The sequence below is a fragment of the Maylandia zebra genome, linkage group LG9 (assembly GCF_041146795.1).
Source record: "Maylandia zebra isolate NMK-2024a linkage group LG9, Mzebra_GT3a, whole genome shotgun sequence".
Classification (NCBI taxonomy): Eukaryota; Metazoa; Chordata; class Actinopteri; order Cichliformes; family Cichlidae; genus Maylandia; species Maylandia zebra.
In genome coordinates, this window is record NC_135175.1 from 25,765,328 (window position 1) to 25,783,169 (window position 17,842).

General features: G+C 41.0%; 1 protein-coding gene and 1 long non-coding RNA gene across 5 annotated transcripts; both read right to left on the reverse strand.

Annotated features, from left to right (window-relative positions):
* Positions 1-123: 123 nt before the first annotated feature.
* Positions 124-9,377, reverse strand: prpf4bb (pre-mRNA processing factor 4Bb). 2 transcript variants are annotated; one of them, XM_004551934.6, is made up of 16 exons: positions 9,223-9,377; positions 7,973-8,048; positions 6,552-7,684; positions 6,078-6,251; positions 5,681-5,836; positions 5,258-5,339; positions 4,953-5,154; positions 3,220-3,293; positions 2,978-3,068; positions 2,652-2,799; positions 2,414-2,551; positions 2,153-2,306; positions 1,947-2,061; positions 1,706-1,857; positions 1,491-1,577; positions 124-1,378 (listed from the first exon to the last, which is right to left on the reverse strand). In XM_004551934.6, exons 1-16 carry the CDS (start codon positions 9,279-9,281, stop codon positions 1,175-1,177), a joined length of 3,045 nt encoding a protein of 1,014 aa, XP_004551991.3. In that variant the 5' UTR covers positions 9,282-9,377; the 3' UTR covers positions 124-1,174. The 2 variants fall into 2 exon arrangements, with proteins under 2 accessions (XP_004551991.3, XP_004551990.3); XM_004551933.4 differs by having other exon boundaries at positions 7,958-8,048.
* A 1,266-nt stretch (positions 9,378-10,643) lies between these two features.
* On the reverse strand, positions 10,644-15,072 carry LOC101482913 (uncharacterized). 3 transcript variants are annotated; one of them, XR_013100353.1, is made up of 7 exons: positions 14,985-15,072; positions 14,032-14,129; positions 13,884-13,942; positions 12,963-13,008; positions 12,737-12,858; positions 12,223-12,328; positions 10,644-10,964 (listed from the first exon to the last, which is right to left on the reverse strand). It is a non-coding gene; the product is annotated as an uncharacterized LOC101482913 (long non-coding RNA). The 3 variants fall into 3 exon arrangements; XR_013100354.1 differs by lacking the exon at positions 12,963-13,008 and having other exon boundaries at positions 12,737-12,841; XR_191213.2 differs by lacking the exon at positions 12,963-13,008.
* Between the last annotated feature and the right edge of the window lie 2,770 nt (positions 15,073-17,842).

The window sequence follows — 17,842 nt, forward strand, 5'->3', positions numbered from 1 at the left end:
GTAAGACACCCCCCCCCTCTCCATTCTCAATTCTGTTCATGCATCTCTACACCAGAAAAGCCATTAAAATTATGGATAAACAAGCTGAACAGTGCTACATCACATTCAAATGAAGAAAGGGTGTTTGGTATACAATAGGAAACATTTTATTACTAAAAACTTCTTATACTGAAGGTGCTCTTTCAGCAGCGTTTCCACAACTATTCTTTATTGAAATCACAAGATTTTTTTTTTTTTTAAACCACTTACTTGAAACAAAACAAATCATACATGAAATGACAGTAACTATGGACTATATACAACAGTGGAAGAGAGGTGGGGTTGGCTTCAATCGGCCAGCATTGTTTGGTGTTTTAACACACTAGGCTCGTACAGGAGGCACTTGAATGTGAGAGCCTTAAGAGCCACGACCTAGCCAGAGTGCTGGAGGGAGAGGAAGGTTAAAAATGGAATCGACCGGCAACAGAAAACAATGACTACCTGCTTTAAAAATTAAGAAAAAACAAAACAAAAACTTTTTGTAAGGAGTCCATAATATGCATCTATTCCTTCAGCTCAGACCTCGAGACCCGAGGACTGGTTAGTGGTGGAGCGGGGAGGTTGTCGTCGTCACATGTGGGACACTGATGCACATACAGAGCATTTTTACAGGCCTGCACCACGCAAATCTATAGCACAAAGGGTGCACATTCAAAAGCATGCATCGCCCCACAATGAGCAATGTGGTTATAAAAGAGGAAAGGTGTGTTTATGTTAGGACGTCTGCAACTACGACAAAATTCAACTGTCTGCTGCTCGAGATTGTTAATGCAATAGACATACACAGTATTTACAGGAATCATATTTTTCTTTTAAACATCTGTTTCTCCGATGCCAGTTAAATTAAAAAAGAAACTGTAACTCATTGGATATCAGGGAAAAGTTTACAGTGACAATTGAAGAAAAAAAAACAAACCTATGTTTTCAAGAATGGCTACCATTTCAATGATCTATTTACAATAAAACACAATTATGCATCCATAAACAAAATGAAGCTGAGGACGGAAAAAAAAAAAAAATCCATGACATTCTGAACAGTCTGTGAGTTGTCTGCCTCACTGCAGAGTTCCCGTCAGAGCAGGTTTAGTGGTTGGCTCTGTCTGTGTTGCTCTGGGAGTGTATGGTGTTCAGCGTTTCAGATCTTCTCCTGGATAAAGGGGTGCTGCAGAGCCTGGTTGATACTGATGCGCTTGGCTGGGTCCAGCATCAGCGTTCCATCCAGCAGGTCCTTCAGCTGCATTACCTTCTTCCTCTGGTCCTCAGGCAGCCGCTGGCCTCCTATCATGTCTGCCAGCAGGTCTTTGGTGGGGTTGATGGTGCTCATCACTGTCACCTTCTCCTAAAGGTGTTGAGCAACAAAAATATAAAACTTTTAAAACTGCTATTAAAATAGAGGGACATGTAAAAAAAAAAGAAAAAGAATGGTTTAGAGGCAAGAAAGAACACCTTACCCTTTCAGTCACTTTGTCTACTTCAATGTACAAGAAGTTCAAATTCTGATCGAAGTGCTGGTCTTTGAACAATCCTTTACGGATCATCTGTGGAAAGAATCCAAAACATTGCATCAGTCTTCTTGAACAGTGCACAGTAGAGCAACACATCTCCCTTCATCTAGAAAAGGGGAAACAATCACTAAAGGAACTGAAATTATATGATGCAATTTCACCTTGTTGGGCATCTTGCCCTTGAGGTCCATAGCCAGCTTGAGCATGTGATTGTTGGAAGATCCAGGAAGCAGGATTTTGCCTGTGTAAAGCTCGTACAGAGTGCAGCCGACGGACCACATGTCGATGCCATAGTCGTACGGCTTTCCTATGACTGAGGAAGAAATTATGAGCAAACTTCAAATTTAAAACGAGCTGATTAATGGTGAATATTTAAAGAAAAGAATAAATAGTGGTACTTACTAATTTCTGGAGCCCTGTAAAATCTGCTGACCAGATATGGTGTGATGTCATTGTCAGCAACATGTGACGCCGAACCAAAGTCACACAGCTTCAGGATGGTCTTTGACTCATTCACCTTTTAAAGACATGAATAGAAATCACACGTGGCACAACTACTTTGGTCATTCTGTGAGCCGATTTAAGATGACTGAGCATTTGAGTCATACCAGGATATTATCTGGCTTGATGTCGGCGTGGAGGATGTTGCATCGTTTGAGCAGCTTGAGAGCCAAGAAGAGCTGCTGGCTGTAGGAACGCACAGCTTTGATGTGAAGCCCAACATCTTTACCGTACTTCTTCAGCACCTCTCGCAAATTCATGCTACAAATGAAAAATTTACAAACTCATGAATTATGCTGAGGTAATTGATGAAAAGCACACCTTTCAAAATATGATGAAAATGAATGTGATGTCCTCTCTCCGAGTACCTTAGAGGCTCAAACACCAAACAAAGATGCTGCTTGTGGTAAAAGTGCCTGAAAAGGCGCAGGCAGTGGAACTTGTCATCGGGATCAGCGTCATTCAGCTTCTTGAGGAATTCCAGCTCTTTTAATCCGGTCTTGTGCCTGTTCAAACATACATCTTGTCAGGAGTGAAGCCATTACGGTATTTAAACAGATCAATAACTTTCACATATGAAATGCTGGCATTCATGGGAAGACTCACATGAGCTCGTTGTTTCGGATGATCTTGATTGCCACCTCCTGGCCGGCTCTGGCAGTGTCTCTGGCTCTGATCACATTGCTGAACACACCTTGTCCAGTGTAGCCATACACGTCGTAACGTTTGTCCAGCGTCTCCCCGATGTTCACTCCTAAACAACAACACAATTTACAAATGTGTAAAATGACTGAGACGAAGTCTCTCGTTGCACTTAAAAACAAACTTTGATGTGCGACGAACGCAAACAGGCTACAACCTTCATTCCTGGTGACATTAAACAAGCATAAAATGTCACCTTAACCTACAGTTAACAGAAAGGAAACACTTACGGTAGTAACCCTCAGCATCAGTCCAGTTGTCCCTGAGGTTGGGGTTCTCCTTGAAGTCCTTTCCTACACCTGCTGCTCTCATCCTGGCACTCTGCAGAAACAGCATGAAAAAAAACAGAGGTCAGTAATTCACTGGTGTGCCTCAATAATTTACACTCTTCTGAAGAACGACACAAAGACACAAATTAAAAATAAGTGAAGATTTTAAGATGCCCTACTGAGCTCAGTATTTAAATACTTACGTCAAAGTCTGCAGCAAACATGTCATCTGACTCGGTAAACATGTCTGGAGCTGAAGGCTTCTTCGGGTTAGATCCTGAGACACACAACAACAACAACAACAAATTATACCAGCAAAAGATGAGTTTCTGCTCATTCAGCATGTTGTAAAAAACAGTATATCTGGAACTTGTGTTTGATTCACATACTCTGCAGAGATCAAAACATGCTGCAGGTGGCAGAGACACCAGGCTTTGGATTACAAGCCAGCAACTGAATGAACACATGACAGAAAGAAACAAAATTAAAATCCCTGCATCACAAAACGCTGCATTTCTCACACAAACGAGCCACCAAATACCCTTTTAGACATGTGTACTTCCTGTACTGGACGTTTTTTAACATGCCCCTGTGTTAAAATGAAAATACCAAATTGTTCCAAACTGCAGGGAAGCAATATTAATGCAGCGTCCTAGCTCCAATTTCAAGTAATGTAAAAACGCTTTTTAATCACATTTCACGTTTATAAACTTGATTTGATTCATTTCTGCTGAAGGGACCGTGACAAAACCAAAAGAAAGAAAGAAAAAAAAACAAAAAACTGAAAAGTGCCATTTTGCTTTCAACAAAAATCACAGCCAGAAAACTGGGAACAGGCTGTCCAAAAGATTGCCATCTCTGACAGAAGGAGCTTTTAACTGTTAGGTTTCATCTCTCCGCCATGCTCACAGAAGACTGTGCTCTTCAGTGATCAAGTGGGCACAGGCAGCGACTCAAATCTCTTTTCAGAAAAATTTCAAAGGCTTAAGTGAGGGGTGGAAGTAAAGGAAGGACAGCGCAGAACAGTCTGTCGTTACCTGGGTCAAGCTGTCTCCTTTTTGCTAAGATAACACATGAAGGCACGTTTGTATTTGGCCTAAAACTGACCATTTTAAATGAGCTCTGTGTTTGTTATGTGTTTTCAGCGGTCACTGGTATTTAAATTTGGATTCTTCCGCTTCATATGCAAAACAAAAAACAAACAGTCGCAAAGACCAAATGCGTTGATTTAAACTGGTGGGAAATGCAATGCATTTCATATGTTAGCTATGGCAGAATCAAAACAATACAGACGGGGTCTCCCACTTTTAATTCATTCATTCTGCCTGTTTAACTTTATAATAAAATTCAGGAGCACATAAAGGAAGAGAGTATACTTTGTAGGATGTCAGGTCAGTATGCAGTGATGTAGTATGGCCAAGGACACATCAAAGAACACGCTGCTAAAAACAAGTGGCTCTAACACACCCAGACCTCCTGCAGTTCAAGCAATCAGACATTACTGTGTCCTGAATGCATTCACTTCTGTGCTTAAGCTGTCCACTTATGCTCAGATCAGCCAAAACACCTGCCAGTGTCAGGTGCGAAAAAGTAGATTTCAACCTCTGCAGTAGTTCTGGAAATAACATTTCAGCTAAAAAACATAAATAAAATACTAATAACAATTAAAAAAAAAAAAAAATCTCAAAGGCTTCTGCTTGCTCTTATTGTGACAAGCAGGTAATAGGGTAACATACAAGAGTCTTTAAGAGATTCAAGTCCTTCTCCATGCTAACAAGGAGAAGGAAAAGAACATATCTGCATCCTCCTATAATCCATTAGACTATTTTAAAGAGATCCCCTGAATTTGCAGCCAACCAGGATGCTCACAGCTGACAGTGTGGTTCATTCAGTTGGCCTTGTATGCTAACAGTCATCATTCTGATTGGAACATTACCATCTTTCTCCTGGGCGATGAGGTTGTGCTTGGCTTTGATGCTGGCCTCGAAGGTGTTAACGTTCTCGCGCTCGTACTCCTTCACGTCTGCGGCTACTCGCTCCAAGATGTCATCGGGTGAGGGCGAACGGCTACGCGTGCTGCTCTGCGGGCTGCTGGGCTCTGACGTCTGATTGGTGTCCTCGTTCACGATTTTGTACTTCTGTAAAGTGGAAAGAACAGCTGATGTAAGAAGGTCACTCATCAAATCCACTTATAGAAGTTACAAAAATTCCAGACATGAATTAGCGTGGGTATAAACAGACCTGGACGATGGCCATGCGCTGTTGGCGGCGCTGCTCAATGAGAGCTTCTTCATCTATCTCCTCACCATCAAAATCCTCCAAACTGCAAAAACATGCCAGAAATTAAAATTACAAAGGAAACACTTTCCTGTTAACGACTAAGCAACAAATCGTGCCCTGATGCATTAATGTGAAACAGGATATGATATCAGCTACAGATCATGGACGTCCTCAAAGACGAGATGGTAAAAATTGTCTTATTTCTAATCAATATCTACAAATGCTAAGGACTCAACTTTGTTTTGATTCATTAGTGCCAGCATTAATTCACCAAAAGCGGTTGATATGAATGGCTGCAGAGACGTACCACACCGTTTCACAGCAAATTTGAACTCTGTATGGCGAACCCGATCGGATCTTAGTTTTTATATCACTTTTACTTACACTTCTTCCTCTGAGGACTCCTGATCGACTTTCATGCCTTCTGAGAGACTTCCCTTGAACTTGTCTTCATCTCTGTTGCGTCGTCTTCTTTCCCGATCGCGGGACATTGAGCGTCGATACTGTCGGAGTCGACCATATCGGTCTCTCTCCCCAGACCTGTGAGGCACAGACGTGATGACAGGAATCATTATTTACTTCAAAAAGAAAAGAGGGGGGAAAGGTACTAGCAGACAGGGATATAAACAGAATTCATATCTAAACAACTGTTGGACCACCAAAAACTAATTAGAGAAACACAAGAGTTCTCCAGCGACTTTTGAGAACTGCTTTGTTGTGACTTGGGATAATGTCTTCTGTCACATGTAGACAAGTTGAGTGAAAAGTGAGCGGCCATCACCTCCGTCTCAGTGGAGACCTGCTCCGTCTGCGGGGGGAAGAGCGGGAGCGGCGGCGTGGCGATGGGGACCGTCGTCTTAGAGGCGAGCGACTCATCCTGCGGCGAGATGATGATCTCGGACTGGTATCACGCGATCGGTCTCTGCCTGGTCCAACATCTGCCCGAGAGCGCTTCCTGGAAGAACATAAAAAATAATATTTCAAAATCTGTCATAACTTTACTTTTGCGCCTTCAAGACTTTTTTTTCTCCGCAACTTTGGATCAGCATTTAAACTAAGTTAAATATATCATTATCTTCCAGTTTACAAAAAAATTAATAAATAAATAAATCTTTAGCTTTTATAAATGAACACTCAAATATTTTACATTTTTGCAAACTCACTTTTATTCATCTGAAACTGAAAGACAATTCTGTCATCTGTCACAATCAGCTTATTATGGGAAACGTTGGAAAAGCCAGAGGTGTGCACTAACCTCAGTGGTGATTCCTGTCTCTCAGCATCTCGCCTCCTGACCTCTAGTGAGCGGCTACGGCGTCTCTGGGGCGAGAACCTAGTTCTGGATGGAGAGTGGCTCTGTTTTGATATCCTTTCTGAGGCACTAGCCGAAGGGTAGCGGGCATCTCTATGGCGAGGGGAAGCGCTGCGTTTCCTTGCAGGGCTGTGAGCCCCTCGTCTATGAGGGGAGCGGTTTTCCTTTCCTAAAGAAGTGTCCTTGGATGGTGACTTGGCTGGCCGTTTGTCCCGGTCAGCGTCTGAGCGACTTGGCCGTTCTCGTCCAGGCGATCTGGACCGTCGGCTCACTCTTTCCTGGTTGGGTCTGTCATCCCGCTGCGGAGAGGACCGTTTATCAGTGCGGCCGACTTTCTGCTCTCCCCTGAAGCTGGAAGGAGAGTTGGACTTCCTTCTCTCCTTGGACCTATCAGTGCTGTGTGAACCCTTCCTGTCTTTTGACCTGCTCCTTCCTCGCCCTCTGTCTTTTACACCTGTGTCCTTGGTGCTTTTGGTCACCTTGTCCTGCTTAGACTCCTTGGCTAGCTTGTCTGCAGACTTACTCCGACTATGGCGTTTGGAGCTAGACTTACTGCCCTCTGTTGAGTCCCGTCTAGATTTGCCACTTTTTCCTCTGGGTGATATAGGTTTACCTGAGCTGCCCCTTTGTCGTGGTTCTCCATTTCTGAACCTTGCATCTCCATCCTCTTCAGATCCAGAGTTATACCCCTGAAGGATCAAACCCATGCCAGACTGAACTTTTCCCTCCATCAACTGGCTGTCAAGTTCAGCTTTGATCATGGCCCTCTGTTTCTCCAAATCCTCCAGCAAGGCCCTGTCATCCAGACTTGGATTTCCAGAAGAAGGAGAAGATTCAGCTTTTCTATGAGTAGAGGAGCCAAAGAGGACAGCGGCAGAGGGAGAGGAGCCCTCTTTGCGTTTGTGTTTCCTATGTTTGTGACGATGCTTGCGTTTGCGGTCCTTGTCCTCATCAGAGGCATGTTTGTGCTTTTTGTGCTTACTGCGATGCTTGTGTTTTTTCCGCTTGTGTTTACCGCTACTGCTGTGATGTTTGGACCCCTCCTCTGTCTTCTCGCCATTAGTTTCAGCCTCCTCCTAGGATGTGAACATACCAGGATAACAATCAATTTAGTTGACAGATGATCTCTGTAATTCTTAGTTATGGTGTAAACAGATATAATCTTGTTTTCTTTGAGTTTTTACCACCTAACCAACCTAGACTGTATTCAGAATGACTGATGTAGACAAAAAGTGTTACTAAATTTTGGTAAAAGTTGATCCTACAGCAAGTTATAGTAGCACAGTTTGGTATAGTCTGAGTTTTGTGTTAAAAGAGATGACACCACTTGATGGCATTTAGGTCCTCACATTGTCAAGCCCTACCTCCTCCTCCTCCTCTTCAGATATGTCGCCGCTGTCCTCATTTCCACTTCGTTCATGGCTTTCCAGATCTTGCTTCCTGTTTCAAAAAAAAAATATTTAATTGCTTTAGTGCTAAATTATTTGGCTGACTGAAGTCAAAAGGAAACAAAGGTCTAAAAAATAGACACAACTGTGTCAAATATTGTTTTTGGACTGGTAGTAGGAACACACGGCCATAGCAATGCCTGACCCTGAATGCAACTGATAACATCCCAGAAAATGAGACGCACAGAGTTCTGCCATCTGTCCAAAATACTGACAGGTGCTTAAGTTTAAGTGTCTGGGATATAAAACACTATGATAATCAACTAAAAATTTCAGTTACACATCAAATCTTCTTGTGGCACTATTATTTTTTCCCCTTTAAATCTGGAAAAATAGGAAACAATTATTATTTCTTTAATACACAATGAAGTGAACACGATTTACAGTAACAAACATCATACAACGTGATCAGTAGTTTTAATTTTAATACATGTACATAAAAAGATCATAAAGATAGCTATTCTTTCCTCGAGGTAACTTGCAGTCATTGTGAACATTTAGTCTAAAAATCAGTTCATAGCTTACACAACATTCATTTCCGAGTTTAACCCATCATCGCCCGAAGTGTACCATTTTAGGTAAGCGTAAGGTGTTTAACATCGGGCACACCGGGATTATATAACGTGGTCAGTTTAGCATGAAGCTGTAGAAACACTGATCAGAATCGCTCGTTGATGAGAGAGTGACACTCGGTAAATCCCCGTGTAACCTTCACTTGCTCCCTCTTTCTCCGAGCGAGACCGCCAAGATGATTTTCACTCATTAGCTCTGACATGCTAACCGTCTTTAGCAAAGTTAGTGCTAAGCAGCTACATCCACTGAATAATTTTTGCTATGCTAACTTACATTACATGATAGCTGCTTGGGAGCGAGTACAAACCTTACACTGCGTGTGGCTTAGCAGGTACACTTTATTGAGGCAAATACACACAAACGCGGATGAGGTACACTTCTACATGCTATCACCGAAACTTAGTGCTAGCCGCGCTGAAGAACATTAGCTAGCTAGCCAAGAACGTTAGCCTATCGTGAGCATGCCCCGGCAACAACGTGAACTTGCTACTCCGTTAGCCCCGGCAATGATAACACTTCCCTTCATATTCGACCTGAAAGAGGCCTATAACTTACTGCCACAAACTTTAAGTATCTGTAATTTAATAACTTACACGTGCTCGTTGCCATTATTCATTCTCCTGGACGAGATCTCCATCTCAACGTCGGCCATTTTCCTCAGCTGAGGGGGCTTTTTCTTCTTCGGCTACTTTCTCCACATGGGTACAATGATATCAAAATACTGACACGTTCCTCTGGTGTTTTGGCGGCGCATCGCAGTCAGAATTTGTGCACTGAAGTCTGTTCTTTGTCCACTAGAGTGTGTGCTTGTGTAACTTGAAATTTTCATATTAGCCACTTACGTCTTGATGCATGCTCAATCATCCAGGTAAGTAACGTTTACCTAAGTAAGTGACTTCTTCGAAGAAGTCACTTGGATGAGTGACGAAACGTTTCTCCCACAAAACGCTACGTCCAGATGAACAGAATCAACTTTTGGAGATTAGCCACTTACATTACACACAGACACCCCCTGCCTGAACAACTGCCAAATTAAAATATTTATAAATTTTTGGTAATTATGTCAAATTTTTCACCTACTAAGTATCTCGAAATTTCAAATTATTTCTGAGTGAAAAAATTGTAATAAGCAATTTGAAATGTAAAATTATTAACCAAAGTTTTTAAGTTGCAAATGTTGAAATTTCGTGTTATTATCTTAAAATGTCGAAATGCTAACGTACAAATGGAAAAATTGCAGAGTAAGATAGTGTTCTGAGATACGCAATTCAAGATATTAAGTGATTAACCAGAAATTTTAAGGTGCGTTACTCTAAATTTATACTTACTGTTTGTGTACTGTATGTGTTGTCCTGTATGTATATTTAAAGCGAGAGAATAGCTCTTTTAGCCAGTGTGACTGTTTTTAATGTGGCTTTTAATGATCTGCTATTTTGTATTATTCACACGTTTGTGCTCACTTGTCTGTATGCAATATAGTATTTGTTTTTTACTTGTTATATTATTATGTGTCGTATTAGCTTTTGCTGCCCTATTGGCCAGGCCTTTCTTGGAAATTAGATTTAAATCTCACCTGGACAAATAAAGGATAATAAAGACAAATGTATAACAAATACCCCACGATGTCCTTGATCTTATTTGAATTTTCGTATTTTTTCTGTATAAATAGATGGGCGACCTGAAGACTTGGATACAGGATTTTAAATGACCACATTGGCTATAGAAAGACTGAAAACATAGTCGTGCAAAGGACATGCTGTTGGAGCCTGTTCGGTCTGCTTTCACCACACGATGGCTCACGAGGTTAATTACAGGTGGATCATCTGTAGTGGTTCATGTGGTTGCTGAAAACCCCTCGTGCGCATCATGATTGCGCACCTCAGTGTGCGCCAATATTCAACAGAATGACACATGAATGATTACAGTTTTATCTCCAGTGCAACATTTTAACAGCAATGATTTTGCGGAAGTTACTTAGTATTATTGTGGTAAAAATAGAACAAGTAAAAGCGTGTCACTGTGTGATACTTGAGTTCTTTGCCTGAACTTCATTGCCTTTTATTTACAGTATCCTCAGGTCATTGGTCAGGTTCTTGTACCTTAGAGGAATGTGCTTTTTGTGTGAGCTTGTTAAGCCACTTAACACTGACCTACGAATCATCCAAACATAAAAAGACACATAGCACAAGGGATGAACCAGTATAGTGCCTACACATGACAGACAACTTAGCAAAGATATTTCCATACATCCTAGCAAACAATACAGAAATGTTCAGCGGTTCAACACTTCTACACACTTCTATAAATAGCCTTTTTCTTATGGTAGTCATCAGACCTGGAAAAACAAGAACAAGTCCAGTATCAGAAAGTGGTAATCCTTCTGAAAAGGGGAAAAACAGCATGTGACTCTGAAAGACAGAGTTAAAAAAAAAAACACCAAACACCACATCTGCTTTATCGTGTTGCCTCATACAAAATGCAAAATAAGGTCAGACGTGAGACATCATGTTCGCAACACAAAAAGTTGCGAGCTGTTCGGCGCACAGCTCTGTGAAACCGCATGACTTTCACGGATGCAAGCGCATTCAAGGGCTGGGCATTATCCACTTGTGACAGTTTTATATCAAGCAGTAAATTGTGGTATTGTGAGACACCTGTGGCTGCTCCACAACAGTGACGAAGTAATGGAAGCATGAAGACATAACGGCATTAATGCTGACATCCTGGCAGATGGGATGAGATTTTCTGGCAAATGATGATACTGCAGATGGTACTATTATCATCATGTGTTTGATGACATCTTGATTTGTGTATGTTTGAGTACTCTGAGATTTTGTTTACAAGTACAACAAGCATATACCGAAAAATACCCAACGCGACTTGAGTTTTACTGGAACCCCTCTCACGTAAATCCACACTGTATGTACAGAGTATAAACACACAGAGCCTGTAACTCACAGCCTGGGCCTTCTGCCGTGCAGCCTATCTCAGATTTATATGGTAAAGTTGCAAGCTGGAGGTCTCACAACTGATTAAAGTCTCTTTCACAGAGACATTAGATATTCCATTAGTTCACAGCCCCATCCCAGTGTGCCCAGTAAATCATGGCAGTATACAGTACGAGGCAAATGTTGTATACTCCATTCTGCCGTGCAATCTAAAGACCAGTCTGTCTTACATTGTATGATTTATGAGGTGTGTAACTACTTATATTGTGTAAAGCTTGAAGTTCTTGCCTAAAATAATTTCTGACACCTGCGTTTCATTAATATCATTTATCTTTTTTTACTGTATTCATTTGACTTAACAAAGCAGCTTAAGAACATTTAGTTTTAAGATACCAGAGTGTCCATAAAACTATGTTGTCAGGCCTTGTTCAGATGCAGGAAACTTTATTTTAACATTTCCTATTTCCTTATTTTAGGTTAAAAATCTGCTTAAATTTTACATCTGTACAACTGTAAATCTAGAATAAATCTGACTTTAATGAGAGCATATAGAACATATAATGTACCGTTTCACTGTTTGGCACAAGTGTCGAATAATAGCAGCAGTAAGCTGTAATGCTAGAAGCATAAGTAATGATTACATACTTTGAGAGAAGGTGCTGATCTCAAGATCCTGTTTCAAGTCGAGAAAGTCCGAAGCGTCCTGGTGATTGCTGCTATATTTCGATCCATACCCATAAATGATGAGACCCTTAATCAGAACATTTGTCACAGAGTTAGAGCCAGATTGGATAGGGCTGTGAACATGCCAGCTACCCAGAGGCAAAGCCAAGATATTGTGAATGTTCCCCAGTGGCTAGCTGCAGTATATGTCAAAATCCTAAGAACCTAAGTTGAACCAGTTCATTTATACCAAATTTGTTTTCCTTCATATTTAGTGATTATGTCTTTTAAAGCTCCAGTCTTCATTTTTCTAGGGATGCTTTTGATTAGCATTTTGATGCTATTTGATCAGCATCATTGTGATTACAGAGAACAACATATGCAAAACAAGCTGCTGATGAAAAATGTGTTTCATCTTGTGAGAATACTTGTTTAAAAGGTCATAATGCACATATGGGCTGATCAACCACATACTGATACATGGACATGTTGTTACCTGTATTATTCTCTGACTCTCTTCCACAGCCTGTCTTTATCCTGTCTTCCTTCTCTCACTTCAGCCGCTCACAGCAGATGGCCCCGCCCCTCCCTGAGCCTGGTTCTGCCAGAGGTTTCTTCCTGTTAAAAGGGAGTTTTTCCTTCCCACTGTTGCCAAAGTGCTTGCTCATAGGGGGTCATATGATTGTTGGGTTTTTCTCTGTATGTATTATTGTAGGGTTTACCTTACAATATAAAGCGCCATGAGGCAATAGTTGTTGTGATTTCACGCTGTATAAATAAAATTGAATTGAATTGTTAGCATGGGTAAAAACTGCACCTTTGCACAGTTATACAATCACTGTGCTTTAAGATCTGCAGCCACATTACTGATGAATGGACATTTCACAAATAAAGGCACACTGACACGGTAGATCTGATTCATGACTGCAACTCGTATTTCCCTGAGAAAAAAACCCCAAGCAGACATTAAGTCTACCTTGACTGTTCAGCTCTCTGCTCGTTGGGCTTTACTGGAGACACAATAAGGACGGAGCCATAAAACATGGGGTCCAACAGATGCTCGCTGAAGACAACCGCAGTCCATTATAGAGCCTGTTAAAGACACTCAGGCAGTTTGCTAACCTGCTGTCACCCTAGCCTTTGCACTCTTCACTGGGTTTTGTCTGCTGCTGCTGCAGACAAAGATAGAGTTATAGCTCAGAATGACTTCCTCAATGTGAAGCTTAGGCAGCTCTTCTAAATAAAAGAAGAACGCCTGCTCCTATCAAGCAGATGTCATTTGTTGCCTGACAGATGTATCCATATTTTTTCTTTCTCGTCTTCTTAACAGTTTTGCTTTACGAGCCTCTTTTGTTTACTTTTCTGAGAGAATAAGGGCTGACAGGCAATTTACAAGGGCAAAGAAGTGGGTTTGGGAGTATGAGCTAAGCATATTCAGTTGATGTTTGCTTTAAAGGATGAGAACAACCAGAAAACCCCCTTCTGAAATCAAAAACAGCTCAGACCAGTTGGGGCAATGGACATTAGGTGTGTTCCACTGTGCACTGCAAATGCCTGATCAGTACTGGGATCTGGAAATCTTGGAATCAGATTTTTTGTGCCGTTTTGGGTGGAGTGCCATTTCCATGGTGTGGGGTGCTTACTTTGCAGTGTTTAGGTGGGTGGCATGTGTCAAAAAGACATCCACATGAATACCAGGAGCCTATTGAAACAGAAGGAACAGTGTTATTCGTCATTGGTTTCATTTTTAGGTTTATACTAATTTAAATTAAAATCAAGAAAGTCTTGTACCTTCAGCCAGACTGGGCGGTGACTTGAAGTTAATTGTGGACGTTAAGACCATCATTGTGGGTGCAGGGTGTGGCAGAGAGGAGAATGTCTGTGAAGAGCTAACAAATTAGAAAACAGGAGTTGCAGAAACCCTTAATTTTACTCCTCTCAAGTGCTTAGTTAAGCATAGCTGTAAAATTGCATATGGGTGACAGTCAAAGCCTGTAATGGCGATATTTAAGCAGTGCTGTAGGTCCAACAGCTGCGTCACAAAATAAACAGTGTAAAACCACCCAGATTACAAAGTGGAACTAGTGTACTGTATCTTATAATACTGCCTAATTCATGTGAATTATTTTGAACCTAAACTTGTATTTATTGGGTGTGATCATCATTTAAAAAGGTTGCAATCACAAGCTCCTTTTCATTAAGGGCGCGTACACGCATTAGATACAACACAGACATGGTAAAACTAAAGTACACCCTCAGATCAATCGATTACACCATGTCATTATTTATTAAACAAAAACCAAGCCAAATGAAGCAGAGCGTGAAAAATAACGTCTTTGTTCACCTCAGGTTGAAGTTACCCAATTTCAAAGCCTTGACAGTTTTTTTTATGCCCTCGTTTGCAAAATCTTAGAGCTGACAAATGATGCTCTTTGTTTTTACCGTGTAGTTTTAAACTGTTAAAAACACTGAGATTACCTTGTATAATCATTGCTACTGTCTCCCTAGATCAGACTGGAAGCAAAGAGAAACAGAAAGCCAGGCTTTAACCAGAATTAACATAGTGTGGACAGACTAGTTGATTCCCTATCACTGTTTCCTGGCTCCAGCTATAATTACACTGTGATTATATTTAATGGAGCGATTTCATCTCAATATTCTTGTCTAAATGATTTCAAGAAAGGAAAAAAAACAGCTTTGTTCAAACCTTTTTGTCCTGTGAGGACACTGAAACACAAACATACCGATGATATGTCATTCATGCATCAGACCAGGGGTCCCCAACTCCAGGCCTCGAGGGCCGGTGTCCTGCAGGTTTTAGATCTCACCCTGGGTCTACACACCTGAATCAAATGATTAGTTCATTACCAGGCTTCTGGAGAACTTCAGGACATGTTGAGGAGGTCATTTAGCCATTTGAATCAGCTGTGTTGGATCAGGGACACATCTAAAAACTGCAGGACACCAGCCCTTGAGGCCTGCAGTTGGGGACCCATGCATCTGATAAACCAAAGCCGATCAATCCCTCCTGCGGCTTCCCTCACAGAGCTTTGGCATTCTCATGACTGTAATGGGAGACAAATGTGCTAGAATGTGGCTTAAACGGTCTGTAAGAGTGAGTAGGCAAATCTATTTTTCCTTTTAAAGTTTATGCTTTCAGAGGAATTTCGTATATTGGAGCGAGGTATTGGGGTAGAATGTGCTGACTCTATAAATGTGGCCAAACCACAGATTGAAGCCCTGCTCAAAACAGACGTATCCCATTATTACACAAGGGGAGAAGGGGCTTTCTGATTATACCGAGGTGGTTTATTCAAGTAATATAATCATTCGTGCTTAAAATGAAATATGTAGCTCGTAGCATCTCCACACTTGGCTTATAGCTGAGAAAAGAAACCCCTAAACTCTTTTTCAGTAGGAAACTTGACAGAATGGCAGCACAGCGAGTTGTTTTCTAACAAATTAAGTCTGACATGTTCTCTGATTTATTTTTAACTTTTGAAACATTTTGTTTTTAGTCATTTCCAATCTTAATAGGTTGGGCTATTTGCTAAGAATATATTTTTAGCTAATTTGCAATAGTAAAAGGCAAAACAGCCCAGTTGAACCTGGTTTAGGTGCTCAACATTCATCCCAAATGAAGTTAAAATGCTAAACTGTGATGAGCATCCTAACTTGCATCTTAGCATATAGGTGTTTTTGCCTATAGTAGCATTTGGATGTGAAAGAACTGATGGCTTGTCTGCAGACTCTTGTTTTACTGCAACTCACTTTTGGTTTTGTATAGAAGTAATCAAAGCAAAAAATGATGGACACAAATATGAAATGTTTTTAAAAATGGCAAAAAAGTTAATATCACTAAACCAACTAATACAAATGTAAAAAGTGGGTTGACATTCAAGGAGACAGAATGTATCTACTTGAAATACCACCCAGGCTAATAGGTGAAATGTTCCTCTCATCTTTCACCTCTGCTGTCCACTGGTTATCAGCAATGACAACTTGGCTCTTATTGATTCCTGTGTGTTTTGCATGTGTCATTCTGACACAAGGTAACCCCATCTGTGGATAGATTTCTGCAACACAATAGTGCTGTAGTCATGCAAAACAAACTCTCCTCATAATAAAGACTGGGTTCTGCTGATGGGTCTGTCCTATGAGCACCGAGTAAAGGAGGCCAAGAGCAGGTGTTTTTCTCCCTACATGACAGCCTGGTATCAGTGTTTTTACACTGGCACTTTTTTTTTTTTTTTTGTAAATTTCCCTCTATTTCATGTCTATTTGGTGTGTGAGCGTGAATTTGGACACGTCTGTCTGGTTATTTAAACACGATCAGACATTAGAGGTGTGCAACATAACCTTCATATTAATGTCTGGCCTCTAAAAAGCTAAAGAGATGGCTAACTGAGACTGTTACATTTCAGGATGCCTTTGCGAACACTTATAGATGAAACAACATGGCACGCCTCCACGTGACAATTCAACATCCAGTGCTTGTCAGAGCGACTATGATATTAAATGACAGTCATTTTCTTTCCACTCTGTAATTTCGGCTACAGCTATGATGCAGGTTAATGGTTGGTACTGTGTGACTAGCAATCTGAGAGAACAGTGTTTTATCCCAGTTCTTGGCGTAAACAACCAGCGACGCAAGCGATCATCTAATTTTGTATGCCTCGTGCGATGCTCCGTAACATTTCTAATGCTTTCTTTTGGACATGTAATATGTTTCCATACCAGATGTATGGAGGGATGTGCAGTTGTACAAACAAAACAAAGTACTATGAGGATCCAAGTACCCCAAAAAGCATCTGAATCATAGAGTGGAAAACTGAAATGGGGTTTAAACCAGGTTAGTTTCAGTCTTTATATTATTTTAAACAATATTCTTACAAATCAATAATTGGCCACCTCTATAGGACACTTGTTGGCTACCCAGTATTATACATTATAAGGAGATTGCAGCGTCTTTATGACCAGGGACTGTAACTCTGCTACTTACTTTCAAAGAGACGGCTATTCATATTTGTGGAAATCACTTTCAGTAAGTAGGCTTCAAGATAATAAAACTGTAAATTAGAGGGGGAAAAATGTTTCATGGGAAGTGCAAAATGAAATTCTATCTGTGGTTGACAATGTTGGACCTCCAGTGAAGTGGGAATCCCTCGAGTCTTTTTCCATAGCAGCCTTTCTGTGCAGACAGTATGATAATGAAGAGTGCTCACTGGCAGCGAGGAACTATGAAACAGCTTGATATTAAACTGTTAAATATGAAGGGATCCTCTTCGGACAGCTTCAATGTGGCAAATTGAAACTTTATACTTTCACGACTGGCTCGATTTCCTTGTTGGGAGTGCTCGTGTTTGCCATTATGATCCTAAGTCACTCACAAAGGTACAATTGTGAGCAACAAACGGGGCACAAAGGCGGACTCTGCACCAACCACCTGCTCTGTCTCATAAAACGTGATGTGCACATTACACATCTCAGAATTTCTTTCACCAATCTCAACAGAACAATTCTCATTTTTTCTGTAATGATTCCTGTTACGTGTGCAGGTGCAATTGTGTTCCTGTACTGTAAGGGGTGTTTTACAGCTTGC

Excerpts from the sequence above, each read along its gene's own strand:
- prpf4bb (XM_004551933.4), bottom strand. The coding sequence starts at position 9,281 with ATGGCCGACGTTGAGATGGAGATCTCGTCCAGGAGAATGAATAATGGC. Across the intron at positions 2,800-2,977 it reads TGATGCTGAGGGTTACTACC|GAGTGAACATCGGGGAGACG; the intron begins GTAAGTGTTTCC and ends GTTGTTGTTTAG. Across the intron at positions 2,062-2,152 it reads TCAAGCCAGATAATATCCTG|GTGAATGAGTCAAAGACCAT; the intron begins GTATGACTCAAA and ends TGTCTTTAAAAG.